Below are 21,015 nucleotides of genomic sequence, written 5' to 3' on the forward strand. Positions count from 1 at the left end.
AAGGGGATAGAGAACGATGTTTCTGTTGTGTTGAAGCAGAAGCCCTCATCCTCTAACAGCACCAACCTGTTGTCTGACCCTTCTGTTGGAGTTTGCAACGTGCCTCCTGGTTGTATGGGTTGAGCGAGCAGACAAGAGAACAGGAGGAGCAATGGGTCTTTCTCTAGTAGGGGCTCAGCTGGTAGAACCTAAGCCACCATCTATCAGACACACATTATAGGAGTCCCCAAGTCAGGCCAGAGCTTGGAAGGACAGCGGTGGCAACGCTGTGGGATGGGCGTGGATCCGTGTTAGTAATTTTCCGTAACATCCTTACTGCGTTCCCTTCTTTTCCGAGTGCCTGTGGTGGGACAGAGGGGCTTTAGTAGAAAGCAAAGACTGGCATTACAGTGTTGTTGCAAGACAGAGCTTGTTCTTAAAAAACAAAAGTGCAAATAGAGAAACAGAGGCACTAAACTTGGTGTTTCTGCTGTTATCACAGGGTGCAGATTTAGTCTCTCGCTATCCACAGTTTTGAGGAGCTGCTGATGAGGCCATTTCAAACACACGTAGTTTCTTTTTCTGTCCTGGTTTCTTCCCAGCTTCTGTAGAGCTCCAGGAGAAGGCCAGGGATTGAGGACACTCCTGAGGAGCCGTGTTATATTCCCACAACTTCAGAGAACCTGGGGCTTGCTCAGAAGCAGAGTGCTCAGCTGCCTCCTGGATGCCTCTGGATGGAGGGTGTCTGAGATCTGGATGTGAAATTCTGGCCTCACCATCTCTTAGGTTGGATGTTGTGGCAGGGAAAGGGCTGTCTAGGAAAAGATACGACGACGCTTTCATTTGAAGCACTCAGCAAGTAGCAGACTTTTTGTAAGCACGTATTTCTCCTTGCATGGCAGGAAGGAGAGGAGCCAATTGTAGGCAGTCGTTGTGTTTTCCTGCATCCGGTACTTTTGAATGAAAGCAGATTCCAGGCTGTCTTCTACGATATAATGGTGATTAATAACCTAGCCTGTTTCCTTTGGATTTGATGTTCGGCTTATGTTAAGATGTAGGGAGTATTGTTTCTGAGATGACATCAAGAGCTCTTGGATGAACCCGGCATTGGCAGGGTTTCAGTGCTTCTTGCTGCTTGCAGAGCTGAAGAACATCACAGCTCATTTAGGAACAGCAGACATACTCCTTTTTTCCCTTCAGACTTGCTTGCTAAAAGGAACCAGATGAGGAGAGGGCAGCACTGGAGTCACAAGCAACCTGCAAATGGCCAGCGTCCCCCTTCTGCCCTCCCTGGCTGGGAGCAGCATGGTCAAACCACAGGCTAGAAGGAATTTTTAATGGAAAAGGGACATTGATGGAGGAGGCGCTCGTCTGCTTGGAAGCAATATCATCTGGGATCGAGAGAGTGGTGGAAGGGGAGCTCTCTCTGAAGGAGAGAGAGCTTTTCATCACCATTCTTGAACATGCAGCTCATTTAGATTCAGCAAGACAGTTGTTAGACCCGCAGTCTTGGAGGCCATTCAGACTCAGGGCTTTAACGCCCTTGAAGCAGCGATGGGCTGCTTAGAATCGGGTCCCTCAACAGGACCTGCGAGGTGGGGATGGGGATGGTGTGGAGGCTTCCCAAACCCAGCAAAATCGACAGACGAGATGGAGGGTGTGCTGAGGAAAGATGCTAATCTGTCACTCTCTCATTCTTCACGTGATGCCCAATGTATTATTTAACCTTTCCAGCCTTCCAGCTTGCAGGGTGGTGTGTCAGCATCTCCTGGCTCTCCTACCAACTCCAGCTTCTTGGTATTCAGCAGCGTCAGGAGGGGCTTTGCTCTGCTTCACCTTGTTATCAGTTAGGTGCCACCTTCTTGAAGTGCAGATACGTGGAGGGGAGGAGAGTTCCCACGCTCGTATGACATCACCTGGCCTCTGGTGTCATTAATGAAAGAGCATTTTATTATCATTAATCAAAGCGCGTGCTGCACAGGGCATCCCAATCAGCTGGCTGCTCGCAGCCCACACGAGGCTTTGGAGGGGGTGTGTGGGTAGAAAAGCTGCTCTCTCCTGTAGTGTTTGAAGCTGCTGAGGATCTTCTGGATGCTAGAGACAGACCTGACAACAACCGGTCTCCTGTTTTACTCCAGTACTGTGGGAGGACAGACTTTCTCCTCTTTGCTCCTCCTGGATTACTCAGGACTGCAGCAAATGTTGGCTGCCTCGTAGCTTACAGATGGGGACTGCACTCACCTGTGGAAGGTATTATACGTAATTCTCATTGAAGAATGCTCAGAATAGATGTTACTGAGTGTGCTGTGCTGCTTTGGTTGTGTGTCCCTGCCCGTGGCAGTGGGGGCTGGAACTGGATGGGCTTTAAGGTCCCTTCCAACCCAAACTATTCTATGACTCAATGATTTCTTCAGGACTTTTGCTGTTCCCTTCGATTTGTAGGTGTCCTGTCCTTTTGCTGAAATAGCAATATTGATTTGTGGACCTCTGAGTCACGTCTCCCCCTGACTCTTTCAGCTGGCACATGTTCAGTGCTGGGTTTCTTTAAGCATAATACTTCAGGAACCAATATTTTGAATTACAAGCCCGCAAACGTAAGGAGCTCTTTGCAGTGGAATTTGGATTGTGTATCCTTGGTGCATCAGTGTGGAGCGAGGCTCCCCACATCTCCAGGTGTGTGGTTAAAGAAACAACCATCGAATATAAACATCGTATAGCAGTGAGCAGCTCTGCAAGGGAAAACTCTCAGGTTTACAGCGCTTCCTGATGGACTCTGGCCTCCAAAAAACTCATTTCATACCACATTCCTCAGTCTGGGGATGCCTCTTGCGAATGGCTGATGTCATGTTAATATTTCACTTTGCGAGGGAGGCCTGGTGACCTTTGCAGCTGGATTCTTCTGGCCTCTTACTGTCACATCTGTCCAGTGACGTGGAAAGAAAACAGATCTGATAATCGTGGAGCAGATTTATCTGTATGCAAGCAAAACCCCACGTGTGTGAAAGAGATTTGTGGTGTTCGGTTACAAAAGGACCAATATGTGTTTCTGCTTGAGTGGTGGTTCCTAAGGCTCAGAGGAGAGAATTCACCACGTGGCTGCACTTCAGGCACAGTCATAGCCTAGAAAATGGGTTTTGGTGGTGCTGAAGCAAGCAACGTGTGCCTGAAGTGAATGGATGGGTATTTCTGTGCCTCTTAGCATTACAGCCAAATAACAACGTTGTCTGCAGAATCAGAGCAAGGCCACTAAATGGGTTTACTGGGCGTGACTGCCACAGCACACCTGAATTTCTCCATGGCACTGACAGAAAATAGCAGAATCTCCATCTCTTTTCCCAGCCCTGTGGAATTCATTGCTGGGGAGGTGTGATCCTTCTCCTGAGTAAGCGAGTCTTAAGCTTACGTAGCAGCAGGAAACTCTAAGTGGGAAGTGTGAATCCCTCCTCCTGTCCAACACCATCACACATTCTTTAGTCCCTTTACTCACCTGGGACTTTCTGGCTTCTTTCCCAGTCATCAAAAGCAATCAGTTAATTATTTCTTTGTGCTGTTGTCATTGCAGGGCAACCATCGATGAAGTGGAAACAGATGTGGTGGAGATAGAAGCAAAGCTTGACAAGGTAAGATGGGGCAGCTTAGCACATCGGTTTGAAGAGGGGCTGATGAGTTCCTGCTTAGGGATGTAAGTTGATGCTTGCAGGAAAACAAGAGGCCAGATTCACACTGGTGATGGTGGTCGCTGTCTGATGTTCATCCTGGCTGTGCACCACAACTGTAACCAGACACTGGAAATATCCTTTCAGGGACCAGTTTGGCCATTTGACCTTTATGCTGGTGATTTTTTACATCTAGTTGGTAGTTTGGGTCTAAGTCAGAGGTTTTATGATGGGAGGCGGCTTTTCCACCCCCACTTCTCCTGATGTCTGTGGCATCAGCCAAGTTGTTTCTAAATGAGAACAGAGACAAATGAAGAAGAGGAGCCAGAATTGCTGTTGGCTTTTTATCTGTGAGCTTTCCCACAGCTAGCAAGGGATAAAACTGTGTCTGATGGAGAAATGGGCTTTGTTGAAGTCACAAGCCTTAGGCAAAGCTGTGTCCTATAAAACCTATTTACTAATCAAGCTGCTTGAAATGTTTATCTGCACAAGCTAACTAGTCTCACTAGTGAAAGCTGCAAAGGGATTTAAGTTATCTCTTTTCCTCTAAGCTGAGGCTCTAAAGACAAAGCAGGGGTGAAACTTGCCCTGATTCTAGCACTGCTGCTGTTATTGGATGATTTGGTGTGCCAGGAACCATCCTGGAGTGAGGAGGGTGACCTGGAAGTACAAGAGCTGTTCAGGGATCTCAGCTTTTTATTGCTCAGTGCTTTCTTGCAAATTGATTTGAGCTCCTTTGGGTGAGGACTGCATTAAAACAATAGTCTCATGCAATTATGCTGTTCTCCTGACAGCAGTTCCGAGGTGGCATCCTGGTGGGCAGACGTTTCATTCTGTTTGCGTGCATCGTTTCCCCTTCTCTGCAGAGACGCAAAGTGCTGGCTCGGTCACTGTCAGCAACACGCTCATCAGGCTGGGATCCAGGGCAACTGAGGCTGGAGTTTGCATCTGAAAAGCCACTGAAGTGCAACTTGGTTTCTTTGGGACAAGATTCCCCCACCCCCAGTCTTAATAAATGAGCCTTGGGTGGCCCAGCTCCTCTCCTGGTTACCAGCTGTGTGGATGCCCAGCGCAGCCTCTCTAGGGCTCGGTGCACGTGTTGTTTAGCGATACCCTAGCTGGCAGGACTAGTTCTGAAAGAGCAGCGAGCTGGCAAGGACTGACTCTCTTTTTCTGTTGCTGAGCTTCTGAACGCTTTGTTTATAAATCATTATCCTTTTAACACCTGTATAAAATGGAAGTAAAAGACGGTGTAAATGATTTGTCCAAGGGAATGCCAGAGATTTGGGCTTGTTTGCTGTTTCAGAGAGATTTCTGTCCCGTGCTCTGTCTGCAAAGCCATCACCTCTCCCCTTGGCAGTGGGATTGTGCTGAATGGCCTTCAGCTACGAGTAACGCAGCCTCAGCCACATGTGTTTGTGCAGAGGTAGAAACCGCCACGTTGCAGAATAGGCTGGATTTCCTTTCCGGAGGATCTGTCCAAACCCCTAGTGTATGTCTGGGCTCCAGATGTGACAGGAACGGCATCTGTTTGCTTTTCTTCTCTGGGCTTGGATGGGATTGTACAAATCTGCATCCAGCGTGGGTCTGTCAAGTTGCGTGGACGGGGAGGATGTGAGTGTGAAAGAATGAGGACTGTATATCCTATATATGCACAGATACACTACGTGTGACTGTATATATTTATACATTCAGATATATTTTTACTGCAGACAGAGGCAAGCAAGCTTGTTCTGCAATGCATGCATGTAGATTAGACCCCAAAAGCCTCGCGGCTGCATAAATAGAACAAGCACCGAGCCCAAAACCATCACACATGCTGCAGTGGGGCTTTGGCATCCAGCCAGACTCGAGAGCTTCTCATTCCCAGCCTGTGGGTGAGGCTGGTTGGTAGGGAAAGATTTCTAAAGCCATTTTTCATTAGTTAGATTAATATCCCTAAACAGCTCCTGGATTTTGAGAATGGAAAACTTCAGTTCTAAGCATTGCTCGCTACGAGCAAATAAAGGATTTTGCTTAGTTAAAAAAACCTAGAACAGTCATGATTTTAAAAAAAAAACAACCCAAACCCAGAAAACAAACAAACAGTTAAAGAAAATGTGCTCGGTGGCCAGCTCGTACTCTTGCAAATCCTCTGGGCCTTTGGTTTATGGATTTATCTTAGGTAGTTGAACCTTTTACAAGGAGCTTTGGCTGCAAGGAGATAGGCTAATGGCCAGGAATTCCGGCTCCGCTCTTTTCAGCTGGTTCCAGGCGTGCTGGGGCAGTTTGCTGTGGCTTGGAAGTCTGGGAATGTTCCCTGCAGCTGTTATATTATCAAAAGTTAATAAGAGCTGTCTGGAGATGGATACCTGTGCTGCAGCAAACATTCCACAGGGAGGGAGCCACCCTCTTTTGCTGCATGTTCCAGGTAACTTCGCGATAACAGGTAAAATTGGGATGAGAACTGCAACATGCTTAAAATTGTTAATGTTTCTCAGAACAAAGCTCTTTCCAGGTCCATCAGGAGGATTGCTCTAAGTCTCAGGCAGCCCAGAGCTAGATGCTGCAATCCCTCTTCAGCCAGCAAAGCTTCCCGGGGCTGCAGAACTGTGGAGATTGATTTATAGGTATCCACAATCTTGATAGCTTGACCTGTGTGGGAGCAAACACAGATTCTCACTGGCTGCACACAGCAGACGTGGCTTAAGCAGTCCTGAGCAGTTGGTTTAAGGGAAACATGATACAAACCACCAGACTATTTCATGCTGAATCCCCTTCCATCCAAGGCAGCAGCAAGACAAGTCTCTACAAGCATTCCGAACAGCCCGCTGGCTCCAGCTCGACATCCCAAGAGTTCTAGCAGCTTATCAACTCTCACTTCCTAAGCAGCTCCAGGCTCCTTACCTCTCTCAGTCCATCTGTGCGATCAGGTTCATTTTGTTGCATGGAGGTGATGCCTCGGGATAGAATGAGCGGTAGAAACCCACTGGAAAAAAAAATGGCTGCCCTGATTCATCTGTCCTCGGGGGACAGCCTGGAACTGTTTTAAGTGACAAGTGGAATGCTGACAGCATGATGTACCCTGAGAAGCTATTTTGCATCCCTCTCTCTGCCACGTGCAGTACGGTTTGCTAAGGTGCTAGAGGCTGCACCACTAACAGGATTGGCATCTTGTTCTGAAGCTGTGGTGTGGTGCAGATTGAAACCAGTTTGATGTGATCAGCTGCCTGTCTGCTCACTCCCTCTCCTCTCGTGCAGCTGGTGAAGCTATGCAGTGGATGATCGAAGCCGCAAAGCCTACATCACCACAAACAAGCACTTTGTCAGCGGAGTCCGGATTGTCACAGCAATGCAAGAAGATGAAATGATTTCGGTAAGTCTTGAGCTCCCTGAAGTGTGTCCTTTACCCTTCTACTGTTTAAGTAGCCAGTTAGATCATTGACTCGTAAGAAGGCTCAATGCCCATTCAGTTCCAAAGCCCATCTGGGCATGCCAGCACCTCCTTGGCAGGGCTCCACGCCCCATCAGACCTGCCCTAACCCCCATCCAACTGCCCTGACCCTCGGGCAGGGGCCATTGCAGCCTGCGGCAACCTCGGCCAGGGCCTCCCCACCCCTCACAGGAGAGCATTTCTAGTTCTAATCTCATTCTCAATCTTCAGTCCTTAAACCTTCCTCACAGTCTGAAGACCTCCCCCCAGCTTTCCTGGAGCCCCTTTCAGTACTGAAGCTCTCTACGTCTCTTCTCCTAAGCTGCTCTAACCCTACCCAACTCTCTCAGCCTGCCCTCGTATGGAGTGTTCCACCCTTGGATCATCTCCGTGGCCTCCCCTAGACCTGCTCTAACAGATCCACATCCTTAGTATAAGATTTTATTTGTGCAGGAATGTAGAGAGCATCTGATAATGCCCCACTGGAAGGTCAGAGAGAGATTCATCATTTTCAGGAGAACTGGACTTTTAAGAAGCCGCAGTGCTGGCAAGGTTGTTGGAATCTAGGTCAGTAAGCATCAGTCACTTAGGAAAGGCGGGTAACCAGCCTACGCAAGCGACAACTGACATGTTGACTTCAGCACTAAACTGGAAAGGACAGGGAGCCTATGGCTTCGGTGTCAGCTATTTTTGAAATGCCTTCTTGCCAAATGGCAGAGCGGCTCTTCAGCGGTTTAATGAGAGTCTCTCAGCCGTGGAACCCCTGGGGATGAAGGGCAGCTGCTTCTATTCACTGCCAGTTCTCTTTACCTTTCTTTGCAGGAGTGCCTCGATAAATTTGGAGACAGTCTGCAGGAAATGATTAACTATCACATGGTAAGATGCTGCTTCCTCTTGTCTTTTTGCGTGCTGATGGCAAGGTCTTTCTCGAGCCACTGATTGAAGGTCTCCTGCGTTTGGCTTACTTGACACTGCACAAAGGTGGGGCCCGGGGAGGGAGTGTCTTTTGGGTTCCAGTCCCTGCACGTTGCGTAGCCAAGAGAGCAGCGAAGATCTGGGAGTTGCCCCTTGCAGCAATATTGAGTCTGTGCTCACGAGGATCCATCCTGATGCATCATGTACGCTAGGAAATGGGATTTCCACAGCCTTGGAGAAGAGGCAGCGCTTGGTGAAAGGGTGTCTACTGCTGCATGGGGGCCTTCGGGCTCATTTCAGGTCAGAGGTGTGCACTGAATATGTAGAAGGGTGAGGTTAGAAACCCCTTCATGAAAGGAAGAGCTCACAGAAGTCCCGTACTGCAGGTACTTTGCTCTTATTTTTGGGTTGTAGTGAGGACAGGCAGGGTCCTGAGGAGCTCTGGCTTTTAACAGCTTGCATGTACAGTCTTGTTGCTGCAGATTTAGAATAGACTGGGGCTTGGCATTCCAGTTTGTGACATTAGGACACCGGCACGGCTGTCAGTGGATCAAACCGAAAAGACTGTATTGTTCACTTGGTGCTGGAAGGAGACAGAGGGAGCGTGTGCAGCTCTGTGGTTAAGGATAACACAGGACGTATTAGTGCTTCACTGAGATGAAAGGAGGGAAGTGCCCAGACAATGGTTATTCTCCTGAGCTGACTGTATCTCAGTAACAGAGGACAAGGAGTTAGGATCTGCCTTTACTCTGTCCCAAACACCCAGTCATGACATCTGTAAACCTCGTAGAAGAGGAAGATGCTTCATGTTTGGTGGCTCCATGCCAGCCACAATTTTAAGTCTGTAAGTCAGTAGAAGCTTAAAGCACAAGTGCTTTAAAGTAAAGGAAGCCTCAGGATGGCAGCATGGGACTGACCCACTTTTATACCACGATGCCCCTGTCGAAGTACATTAGGCACAGTGCTTGCTTTTGGGATGCAAGTTAACCACGTGCAGCTGGAGAAGAGCCTGAATCAAGTCCATTTAATTATTTCATGAAGCAGGTGGGAAGACTGTCTCCTAGTTAAAAAAAGGGCAGGGAAAAGAAGTACTGCACGCATCTCTCCTAGAGTATTTGGGAACAGTCAAACAGCTGTACAGCAGTGTTGTTGGTGGGGAGGGAGTGAATAAAGCAGTGTGAGCATCAGTGAAAAGGGGTGTTTGTGTCAAAGCAGAGAGAGTAAAACCCTGATTTTCTGGCGCGGCTCAAATTCCATCTGAAGACGTAAGGCCTTTTTGCCAAGGAGGATATAAACCTCTGAGAAGCAATCCCTTCGTTCCCAGGGATCGCATCACAGCTGTGCTGATAGAGGCTGGGCTGAGGAGTGCGTGCAGCCCAGCCATGAGGAAGCAGTCCCAGCCAGAAACCTCTGCATGCAGAATGATGTCTGCAAGCTCCGCTACGCCAGCTGTGCAGCTTCCCCTGGATCCCTGATCTCTGCCAAAAGTGCCACTTCTGGGATTGCTCTTGGCCTCGGCCGAGTAGTAAGCAGAAGGACCCTTCCCAGAGCTGTCAAATCCCCGTCCCGTGCACCCCACCCCGTTCACCAGGGCTGAACTCCCCGCTGCGTGGGACTCGGGGGCTGTAAAAGGCAGCGTGCCCCTACCTCTAGCCGCATGCAGGAGGGGATACGTGCTTAAATCCTCCCTCCCACCAGCCTTTGGAGAGCACCCTCTTCCCTTGGTGCGCAGCGCTGGGAGTCCCTCTCCGGGAAATGGCTTTGGAATGAGAGCTGCATCTCGAGCCCTCTCCGGCGGCTGTTCGGTTAGCAGAGTTATTTTTAGTGCCTTCTGCTGTCTCCTTTGTGTGTGCCCGTGCGTGTGTGGATGTGTATCTTGGCTCATCCGTGGCTGAGGATCTCAGCTATGAAACAGTTGTCAGCGCTTACTCTAGGAATGCGGCCAGGACAGTATGTACAACTGGAACAAGTTAAAAAGAAGGGAAGATATCCCCCAAAAAATTGGTTGGAAAAGCTTGTTCTACAATTTTATTGCTGGAGCACGGAGCCTGGAGATATGCTTATCCTAGTTCAGCAAAATCCAAGCATAAAATCTGCGTGAATGTAGAAGATGAACACGCTGAGCTCCAGAGCATCCCCACCTTCCTTTTAATGCACAAGGAGGAAAAAACATCAAAGCATCTGTAAAGGAAAGATGCCAGATGGGAGGGTTGAGTTCAGAAGAGCTGGAATCAGTGTCCTCTGCCTTTTTTTGTGCTCTTAGCCACATGCATATGGGCTAATGCCTTACTCATGTCAAAGCATGTGTAGAAGTTAGAAACCTCAATGCCTTCATGGGTCTGGACTGTTGTGCTTTTATGTCTCAGCTTCCATACCTGCAAAAAGCATTTCAAGTGCTTTCCTGTCTCTGAGAGGCTACTGGGAGGAGACACAGACCAACAACTAACAGCAGCTCTCTTAATCCTTGCCAGGTAAATGCCAGGGTTGTCAGAAAGATGAATCAATGCCTCAGGTAATGGAATTCTTCCCTGAACTGTAGAAAGGGATGGAACCAAGGAAGGATAGACAGACAGAGGGAAAAGAGGACAGGTTTAATGCTGGGATTAAAGGTGCTGGGACTCAAATTCTGTTCAGCCACACAGACTTCTAGGAGATTACACTGATATAACTGGAAATTGTGTTGGGCCCCTGTCTGATGTTGAAATCTGAGTGAGACCTACTGTCACGAGCAGCTCCGCTCCCTTGGGAGCAGCATCTGTGGAGGATTTGAACTACAATCCACCTGCCACTTAGCCAACAGTGCAGTGGCCAATTCTGCATTGTCCCTTCCCTGTGCTTCTTGCTATGATTCGATAAGATGAAACCAAGCAACCACCTTCTAAAGCTATTTGACCTTTGCAAAACCAATTGCAGCAGTGCAGAAAGCACTCACACCTTCTGGGTTAGTTCCCAGGTAGCAGACTGGCTTCCCTCAGGAGTTGGTTTAATCTAAGCAGTTCATGACCTCTCCCAGCCAGCCCAGACTTGCCGTACCACAGAGAGAGGCAGTCCTGCCATCCCTCCTGCCTCCTCTCCATCTTCAACTTTCTCCAGCATCTTTGTCATCCCTCCCTTGCGCTGACGCAGGGGGTCGCGCAGATGCAGAGGGCATCTGAGAGAGTCTGTGACAGAGAGTCTGTGTCCAAACTGGTCTGGTTTTTGGCTAGTTAAAGCCATTTCACGGTGCAACCACACAAACACAGCAAACTAGCTTGTGCTGGCCGAAAAGTTCGTGAAGCTGTGGTCCAAGGCTTCCCTGAACTGTACTCTGGAGGTGACTGCCTCTCCCCATTAAATATTTAAGGAGTTTGGGCTCCTGGCTTTGCCTCATTGTGTTGACTGCCTGATGTGTCTTGCTCGGGCAGCTGTTATCCTGGGGACGGCTTTGCAGGGTAGACAAGAACAGTTGGATGGCTCAGACAAGCTGATGTAGGTAATGATGATTGAGTAAGAGGTCAAGGAACTAATGTCTCTCGCTGGTTGTGTTTGATTTGACTACTGAGCCGGAGAATGGCAGTGCCCTGGCAGCCCCAGAGACCATGTTCCTGTAACACACCAGCTGCTTAGCAGGGAGGACGGTTTTGCTTGCTTTCAGGCTTCCTAGGATGTTCTGTTCAGAAACCAGTGCTTGGTGGCTTGAAAAAGAGCTTCCTCCCCATGTTACAATGCTGACCTCTTGAGGCATCGCTGCAGATGTTGGTAGCAGCGTCAGCAGAGGAGCCAGAGGTCCTGCTGGCTGCCAGTGCCACCTTGGAATTGGGTTCCAGGCAGGATGCTGTGTGTGTGTGTCTCTTGGTGGCTGTCCTGTGTCTAGATGAATATTGCATTTGGCTCTAGGGGCAGTCCTTTCCCTCTCCTAAAAGTCATGGCTGTGCATAGATCATGGCTGAGGTCCTGTGCTCATCTTTTCTAGCAACAGTTCCGCTGTCTGATTCTAAGCTGTACTAACACTGCGTTATCTAAGGGATAAGGGTCCCAGCCTCAGGCACCCTAGACCCAAAATTTCAGTTCATGCAGGAGGATGATGAGAAATCTGATGAGAAATCTGATGAAAAATCACTGTGACTCCTCCCCCTGTTCCAAAAGCAAAATGTTCCCCCTTTCCCTGTTGACTCTAGGAATCCCGCACTTGTCAGTTGTGCTAAGAATTCGAAAGCATCAGTTCTTACCTCCAATACTGGTAAAAGTACATGATTAGGGTAATTGGTTCTTTATGAAACATGAGCAGGGCAGAGATGCAGAGTCTCAGAGGTATTTACTTATCCAAGTCCCACTGGACTCGGGGAAACTGAGGCACTTGGACACCTTGGCGGTGTTAGTGTGCACTTCCTACCCCCAAGAGAAAATGAGATTTTGCTCCTGAAAAATTCCTTGTACGTGAGATCCTGAGGACACGAGGGTTCTTCCTTTCACTGTGTAAACCCTTCAATATCCCAGAGCTCTTCCCTCCATAAGGTAAAGGTCTGTCTCATTATTTGTGCTGTTCTGGTCCATCGTTCCCCTCCCCGCCAGGAGCCTCAACACAGAAGGAGCTGATGTTCTGCACAAACTCCCCAGCCCGTTCTCTGGCAGCGTCTTTGCAGCGAGGGGCCCAGCTGAACTGTCTGAAGGATGCTGCATCGCATCGCCTCGTCAGGCGAGCTTCCATGCTCTGGTTAGAGGTGCACGATCCATGACAGGGAACAAGTTTTCAGCCACCTCTGAGAGACCTCTGAGCAGCGGGTGGCAGCTGGGGGTGGCAGAGCCTTGCAGCAGCCTTCCTGCACAGCTCACTAGAGTGAACCATTCCCTTTCTCATGAGCCTGAGTGGCATGAACTGGAATTCTGCTTGAGGGCCTCCCTTGTGACCCCTCCTCCTCACAACATACCACGCTGGAGCAAATAGATTTTAACGATGGCTTGCCAAGCTCTTCTACCCTGGATACGCTCCTTGCTTCCTTGCTTCTCTGCAGACAGATGCTCTGCTGTCAGCTCCAGAACCTGTGTGTGTGCTTGCTTGCCTCCTTAGCACATCTCCTAAACCACGAAACAGGTTGGAAGGCGTTAAATCCTAGTCTTGAAGTAGATCTTTTTCCCCCCAGACTTCTGATTAGGTCAGAGTTCCCTGCGCTGTTAGGTGCAGTTCTTTGTTTAGCAGTCACATAACTCATCAGCACTTATCAAGGCAGATATTCCTTTCCACAGACACAACTGGCTGTGCTCCATGCCAGCCTTTTGGTGCTGACAAGCTGGCCCAATTAAGAGACTTAAAACTTATCTTTCCGTGCAGTTCCCTCTCTCTGTGCGATCAGAAAGACAGAAAAGTGCAAGGATGTAAGTGAAGGTGTTGTGATGGGCTTTGGCTGAGCCCCTTATATGCATCTGCAGCAGCATCAGGCTATCCTTACCCGCTCTGATGCACCTGTGACCTTTCCAACACTTGCTCATAAGTGCTAGTTCCATGACAGCGCCTGTGAGAACTGCAGCTTGACTCTCTCAGTCTCTAGCTCTTCCTCCCTTCCCCTAACTTCACTGGCCAGCCTACCGTCACAGCGACATCCTCAGGCGAGGTGCAGGAGCAGCTTGCAGGGGCGTTTCCTGCTGACGAGAAGAAAAGCCACCCAAGCTGTCATGAGTCAGTGAGGCAGATGGCAGATGTCCTGGGTGGAGGGCATTGGTGGAGTTCGGGGGGAAGGAGCAAGGAAGAGAACGAGGAGAGAGCTTCCAAGCTGCCTGTTCTCCACAGGGTTGCATGGACAACCTGCATTTTCTGAGAGTGCTTGGGAAAGGTCCAGGTGCATCAAGCTACCAGGGTACGGGATAGCATTGATGGATGCAGAATTCTATCTGACAGAGGAGGTGCTTTCTGTCAGTTCGTGGCTTCAAAGGCTTTGCCGTTGTGTTCTAGCACAACAATGATGTTGTGCTAGTTCAGAAGACTTCAGCCAGCGGCTGCCCTTGAAGTTGGATACCGGTCTAGTGGTCAGCAAGCTCAGTGCTGCGTTCTGGGTTTCAGAAAAACTGGTTTTTTTTTTAGTGTCTAGAATATCTTAGAATGACCGCTTTCCAGCTAGGGGAGAGAAGCAGCTTCACTAAGGGGCAGGAGCAAATGTTCTTTGGCCTAAGCACGAACTGGAGCTCTTGAGCTTTTTGGGAGAGGGACTCAGCCTCAGCTTGGATCAGAAGTTGGGCTTAGACTGTGTTGACATCCGGCATGTGTAATAGAAGCAGTGTTGTTGGCTTGTTTTCCAGAGCACAGATCCTCAAGTGAGCTGGATTACAAAGGCATCGCAGCTGGAATGCTGCTCATGGGTGGCATTTATTTGGTGGGCCATCACTTAAGAGATGTAGGACCATGTCCTACAGCCAGACATTGAAGCATCCCTTGCCAAACAAAGGATATTTTAATTCTACCTCCCCCTCTTGCGCCTTAGGTTACGATATTCAGCTGCAAGAAGCTGCAGTGAAAGAGAAGTAAACTGTAGGAATATGAAATCAGGGGAAAACATACAATATGCTGTCATTGTTGAGTTTTATTTTGTTACTTGAGCAGTGGTATTTACATGCTCTTTCTGAACAAAACTGCAGTGCCCCTGCTTTGGAAGTCTGCTGGTGGGACATGGTTCCCGACGCTGGATGAAAAGGTCAGGTTCTGATTCCTAGGCCACCAGACAACTGACCCTCATTTAAATGCGACAGAAACCAGTCCCCAGACTGTTTGTGGGGACATCGATGAGAACCAGGCCTCTGGACTAGCCATGAGGGAGATAAGCACGGAGATGTGCCTCATCCTGCTCAAGACCGCTGTGGCCGGGGTGGTAAATTGGCAGAGGTGGAGAAGGGCGAGCTGCCTATGTCCAGATGTCAGGCAGCTGCAGAGGAAGCTCCACACCCTTCATCTCATCAGCTGGGGCCCGTTATTGCAGGAGGATGGCTGATTTGTTTAGTGACCATGATCTCATCTGGGGCTATGGCTCTTGCTAATAGACCTTGTTGGCCCTGAGCAGCTTCACCTGGGTCCTCCACCCACACCCTCTGCCCGTGGGCCCAGGAACTCCATTTAAGCTCTGCCCAGGGCCTTCACTCTTGGTTTGAGCTATATTATGGGAGCATCTAACTATGGATTCTGCTGCCCCTACCTTAAATGCTGATTTTCTTAGCCTGCTGCTGCAGCTGCTTTGTCACCATAGATCTGCCTGGTGATCTGTGAGCCCCGATACGTCAACCAGCTTCTCAACTTGGCCTCAGACCTGCCTCATCACTGTGAGTTTAGCTGTTGGTCTGGATTCTTGGTTGAATCTGGCCACCATCACTGGACCTACGCTGCTTTCTTGGTGTGATGGAGCCTTGGCTGGTGAGCTCCCTGCTCTGCCCCCTGCGTTATCCTCCCTCGCCTCCTGGTCCAATGGCCTCTGCTGCTTCTTGATAAACTCCCACCACAAATGCTGTTCCCTGCCTTTAATCTCTACTCAAGCACCGTTCCTGTGAGCAGCTGTGATGTCCTACTTCTGAACCTCCTGCGTATAAGTGCTGAGAGAAGCAGTCCCCAGCCAAACAATCTCACTTCTTTTTTAGCTTCTGCTTTGCTTTGAAGCCTGGTGGGATCTCCTCTTCTCTTGCAAGCTCTGTAGAGCATCACGTGGGAGTGCTGTAGCAGGGACGTCCCTTTGGATCTCTGATGTCCTTTATCTTGATTTTAGGCTTACAAGTCCAGGAATAACATCCTGGGCTGCTGAACTTGCTTTTGGTTCTTGGAGGCATGAAATTCCTAAGCCCCCTGTCAAACATAGGTTTGGATTTGCCCTGTTTTCTTAGAAGCCCACATAGGATCTAGCATTTCACTGCTGTTGGGTGAGAGCTGTGTTAACTCCCTTCTTTCATGCTCAGGCCCAGATGTGTGTGAGTCATAGGCTGGACTTCTCATGTCTTGGTGGAAGCGAAGAGAGAGGGTGGGGTGATATTTGGTCTGGAAAATCTTAAAACAAATGATTTGTTCCAAGTATGTCTGGGAAAGGAGGAAAAGCCAAGAGATGATTTTGTATTTGAAACTCTAGCTCTTAAAACTCTATTTATTTTGCGTTGAAAATCGAACGGAGGAACCACTTGAAAATATTCCCCTGGTGATCTTGCCTGGCAGAATTAATGAAGCAGCAGTAAAAGTAACGCTGGTGTCGGAGGATGCTTCTCAGCAGAGATGCTGCTGGAAGGAAAGGTGTTTTTGTTACCTGCTATCCTCTCACCTGGCAATCCCCAGACTTGTGCTGTGTGAATCAACGTCACGGTGGTGCAGGGCTCAGTGCTTGAAGAACAGGAGCAGGAATGGTAAGGTGCCTTCTGTGGCTTCTACTCGTTGTCACAACAGGGACCAGCCTGCATTTCAGTCACACCAAATCCCATCCACGTCGCAGCTTTGTGTAGCCCAGATGTGCTGTTTATCAAGCTGAGGAAGCCCTATTCCTTAGCTGTGTGATTTGACTTTTACATATCCCAGAGTCCCTTCTTCCCTGGAATCTTCCAGGGCTCTTGTCCGCAGTCCTGAGCGTGACATAATAGTGTCCCTTCCTTTCTTTGGTCCTAAGTAAATGTATCACCCTGGCAGAGACCAGTGATGGGACCTTTCCATGAAGATGCAGGTGGGTGCCAGATGGCTTTCTTGCTGCTTGCCTGTCACTGCATGGTAGTGGGAGTGGAGGGACGTGTCATAGAGTCATAGAATCATAGAATCACCAGGTTGGAAGAGACCCACCAGATCATCGATGCCCAAACGTCACTTGGGGAAGCTGCATCACGGGAAAGGTTGCGGGCCAATGCTTCCTGGAGAGCCGTTGGAGAGAGAGATTGGATGCCAAGAGCAGTAAATAATTTACATTGGTAAAAACATGAAGCTGGGTGGTCTTGGGGTTTTCTTTCTTCCCCTTTGCTTTGCATCTGTTCATACTTAGAGGCTGTTCATGCTCAGCCAGTCCTGGCATGGTTCTCGCTTTATCCTCGGCTGTGGCAATGTGCAGTGTGAATGTGTTTGAGGCTGTGCAGCCAACGCTGCTGCTTCTACCTAGAGAGCTTTGCATTCTCTTTGGAGCAGCACACTTGTGTAGTGTGAAAAGCACCACGTGCTTATCTCCTAGTGAGAGATGTTAGGACGTTGGTGACTTTTAAGTCTGTTGATGCTGGAAGGGGGCAGCAGGACTTGACCCTGAGTGGTTTTGCTAGTAGATTAATACAGGGCATGAGGAGGTTAAAGCTCGTGACCAATTTTGCTTGTCCGATCTCTGCAGTGCCTGCCAAGATCTTAGTGTTGCGAGCGGAGTTCTGCTCAGGTTGGGAATGTGGATCATGCTCCAGTTTTGTTTGTGTATGTCACTATCCTCTATTTCTAATTAGCAATTAATTAAACCAGTCTTCCCCAGATCGAGTCTGTTTTGCCTGGGATGCTAACTGGTGAGTGATCCCCCTGTATTTATGTCAAACCCCAAACTTTTTAATCTTATTTTCTCCCCTTGTTTTGCTGAGGAGGAGTAGTAAGAGAGCAGCTTGGTGGGCACTTGGCAGCCAGACAAGGTTAACCCACCACCTCCTCGCAAAAAAACTGCTGCTTTAGGCAATGCTTGCTCTTTTTCACTCTAAATAGTCTGTTATAAGATGAGTTCTGCCTCTTGGAAAAAACCAGGAGATGCAGAGGTGTTCGATGCTTCTGGATCTGTGTAACGAAGAAAAGGAAAAGAGAGATGGTGGGTAGGGTGTCAAGGGGAGCTGCCCAAACCTCCCAATCCAAGCTTGCCACAAGGAAGGAAAAAAAGCAAACTGGGAAAAGCTGCTTGTTTTAATATGAAAGGGCTTTGTAGAGTCTGTAGTGCTGAGAGAAAGTATCTTGATAACGTCCTGTGTTGGCCTCACAGTCCCTGGTTGAGAGTCCCACTCTGTGGGCTCAGGCAGCCTCCCCCAAAAGGGCTTTGGTCATTTCAGGAGAGAAAGACCAAAGGCTGGATTGGGAAATACTGCTCCTGCATCCTCAGGAAGAGGGACGCGGCTACCGTTGTGTGTTCCAGGGCCTCTCTTGGTTAAATTAGCTGCTTGGGACACAGTGTGGAGCAAGGTTACTCGCGCCAAGCGGCTGTCGTGCTGCCAGACCCCAGCGCTGGGAAGTTTCAGGCTATCGTTGAGTTTTGGGCTGGTCTCCAGGCCTTGTGTTCCTGATGGTGGGATGAAGCGGGGTCCCTGTCCCTTCTTTGTGGGCCGCTCTTGCTAGCAGCAGCGTGGCTAGCGGCTCTTCTCCGTAACCCTGGGGTTAAGTGTGTTTCCTGCAGCCGTTGCCGTGTGGTCTGGGAGGCTCTGCCCATCTGGTCCCAATTAGCTGAAATGCTGCATCATCCCGATGCGTGTCTGAAATACGGAGCTGTTTGTAATCGTGGTTGTCGGAGAGGGAGGTGAGAAGACACCTCTGTTTGGCATCTAGGAGAGAATATCTCTTAAAGGAAGATAGGGAAGGCTGGAGGTGAGGTGGGCAGAGCACCTAGAGGAAGGGGTTGGGGACATTTTTTTCCTGAGTGACAGACAGGGGAGTAATTGAAAGACTTGTAGGAACTAAGTCAATTAGTAGCACATGTTTGGGCCTCTCACACATGTTCATCACCTCCATCTCCTTCCCCAAGTGCTGCAGCATTGAGGTGACAGTGCCCTCCTCTGGCAAAATGAGAAATTCGAGGCTCAGGAGGGACAGTTCAAAGTAGGGACTGTGAAAGCAACTGCTCCTACAAATGCTCCTGAAGGTATGTTGGTGGCATAGGTCTCTCTGGAATGTTCAGAGACCTGGAACAGACTGTGGAACCTGCAGTGTGGGAATTCTGCAGGTATATAAAAATCCTATTATCCATTATGACAGCCATCAAGGCATGGGTGACACCAAGCCCTGGAGTAGTGCCAAGTCCCTCACGTTGAAGGTCCTAGAGAGAATTCATGGATTTTCTGACTCCTCAATGTTTCCACGTTGCAAAAATATTTGATGTTCTTCTTTCTCTCTTTTTCTTTCAGATCTTGTTTGACCAGGCTCAGAGGTCAGTCCGGCAGCAGCTGCACAACTTTGTAAAAGAGTGAGTACTTGTCTTATCAGTTCAATCTTCCACTTCTTGACCTTCTGTCACTCTGGAAATAGAACTGCAACCTCCATGTGACTACTGGAGGCTTTACTTGAAGCAGAAGAGGCACTGAAGGGCAGAGGAAAGGATCTGGTGTGATGGCTGTTGCTGTCATCTTGCTATCACTCGGCTGCTCTGTTGTCAGCCAGATGTCTTCATCCTGTTCCCAGCTTGTAGTTAAAGCCAAACATGAGGCATGCTTCCAGATCACAGCATCATCCCGAAGTCTGTTAAAGTTTATCTGCAGAGCCCTTCTTTGCTGCTTCTCGCTGCTGTAGGTCAAACACATCCAAGGGAGGGCTCAAATCCCTTGCAGTCTACATCTTGTGTTATCTTATGCTTGATGCAACATTTCCTAGGTGATATAAACCAGTGTAAACCAGTGCAAGCTTGCAGAAGGAAGGAATTTTGCCACCATATGACTTAGAGGTCCAGCAGAATCATTGTGTTGTGTGGGGAGCTAAGAACATGCTCAGTCACTCCAAATTCCAGCAACTGGAGCAACCAGAGCATCAAGATGACAGACAGGAGGGCTCTTCTCCATGTGGAGGAAGCAGCTAATCATCTCTGTGCCCTCAGCTTAGAGCCTGACCATGGGTTTAGAGTTCTTTGCTGATGCAAAGCAGGTTTACGAGGCCCTGGTATGAGCAGTGCAGAATATTGCGTGTTAGAGATGTCAACCTGCACAGGGCAGGCAGAAGAACTGGGTTCAGGAAGTGAATTAGATGGGGTCCAGGCTTTCAGCAGCCTGTCCCTGCTGTCACTGTGCTCACATGTTTCCTCTGAGCGCCTCTTTTCCCTGGGGTAGGTACCTAGTGCAGCATGGGATCCCACGACAGCTGAATATAGGTCAGAGAGGCAGCTGAGGTCTTCAGTGGAGCAGGAGCTCGTTGTCATGGGAACTGCGAGCCCCTAGGCAGCTGTGTGGCTCGATGGAGGGAGGGGGTCCCTAACTGACCCATCCATTCCTCATCCCCGTTTTCTTGCCTAGCGTTCACCCTACCCCCACTTTCTCTCTATAATCATTTCTCTGATGAGCTCAGATTTAATCTGCTTACAGCTGGCAGGCGGAAGGGGGGATTTCACCTTCGTTTTGGGTCTGTCATCCTTTCAGCATCTTTGCAACTTACTCTCTTACTCTTTTTTTTTTTTTTCCTTATTGCACTTGTACTGCTCAGCCTCTGCACTTGCAGGTCCTGGTTCTTTGATCTTTATGTTGCTCCTGCCTCTGGTTGGAAAAATAATTTCTATGCTTGGGACCATTTGGAATAATTCAGCGAGGGCCAATTTGCAGTTTCCTGTCTGAGGGTGGGAACAAAGGATGCTGTGTCCTTGCATGGTGATTCATGCTTATCTGAGAGGGCAGTATTTACCCTTTAACCTGCCCTCCCTGTCCTTGAGCCCTCAAGGTCTTTAATAGAACGGTTTGGGTTGGAAGGGTCCTCAAAGCCCATCCAGTTCCACCCCCTCACCATCTCATCTTCTTTGGATTCCAGTGACGTCCGGAAGTTCAAGGAAACCAAGAAGCAGTTTGACAAGGTGCGAGAGGACATGGAGATTTCGCTAGTGAAGAATGCTCAGGCACCTCGACACAAGCCCCACGAGGTGGAGGAGGCAACAGGCACCTTGACCATAACCAGAAAGTGTTTCCGACATCTGGCCCTGGACTACGTGTTGCAGGTTGGTGCCTGTGACCCCGGCTCTCACTGGCTCTCCTAGAACAGAACAAAACATCACAGGCAAATTGCTAAATAATCTGCTGTAAGGAATGAAGAAGTTGAGAACTGAGAAGGTGGCAAGTAGGGCCTTCCAGCTGAATTCCAAAGGGTATTGGATTGCTGATCCTTTGGATGCTTGCCCTCTGCCCCGAGTCATTAGGACTGGTGTGTGGTGGAGCACAAAG

At 49.1% G+C, this 21,015-nt stretch overlaps 1 protein-coding gene across 1 annotated transcript in view; it reads left to right on the forward strand.

Annotated features, from left to right (window-relative positions):
• The window catches only part of ACAP3 (ArfGAP with coiled-coil, ankyrin repeat and PH domains 3), a 78,461-nt gene that overhangs the window by 34,109 nt on the left and 23,337 nt on the right, over positions 1–21,015 (forward strand). Inside the window, 6 exon segments of the mRNA XM_069874764.1 lie at positions 3,542–3,599; positions 6,876–6,895; positions 6,897–6,990; positions 7,870–7,923; positions 19,009–19,067; positions 20,609–20,792. Coding sequence (XP_069730865.1) covers positions 3,542–3,599; positions 6,876–6,895; positions 6,897–6,990; positions 7,870–7,923; positions 19,009–19,067; positions 20,609–20,792 — 469 coding nt within the window.

Source organism: Phaenicophaeus curvirostris, chromosome 22, assembly GCF_032191515.1.
Source record: "Phaenicophaeus curvirostris isolate KB17595 chromosome 22, BPBGC_Pcur_1.0, whole genome shotgun sequence".
Lineage (NCBI taxonomy): Eukaryota > Metazoa > Chordata > Aves > Cuculiformes > Cuculidae > Phaenicophaeus > Phaenicophaeus curvirostris.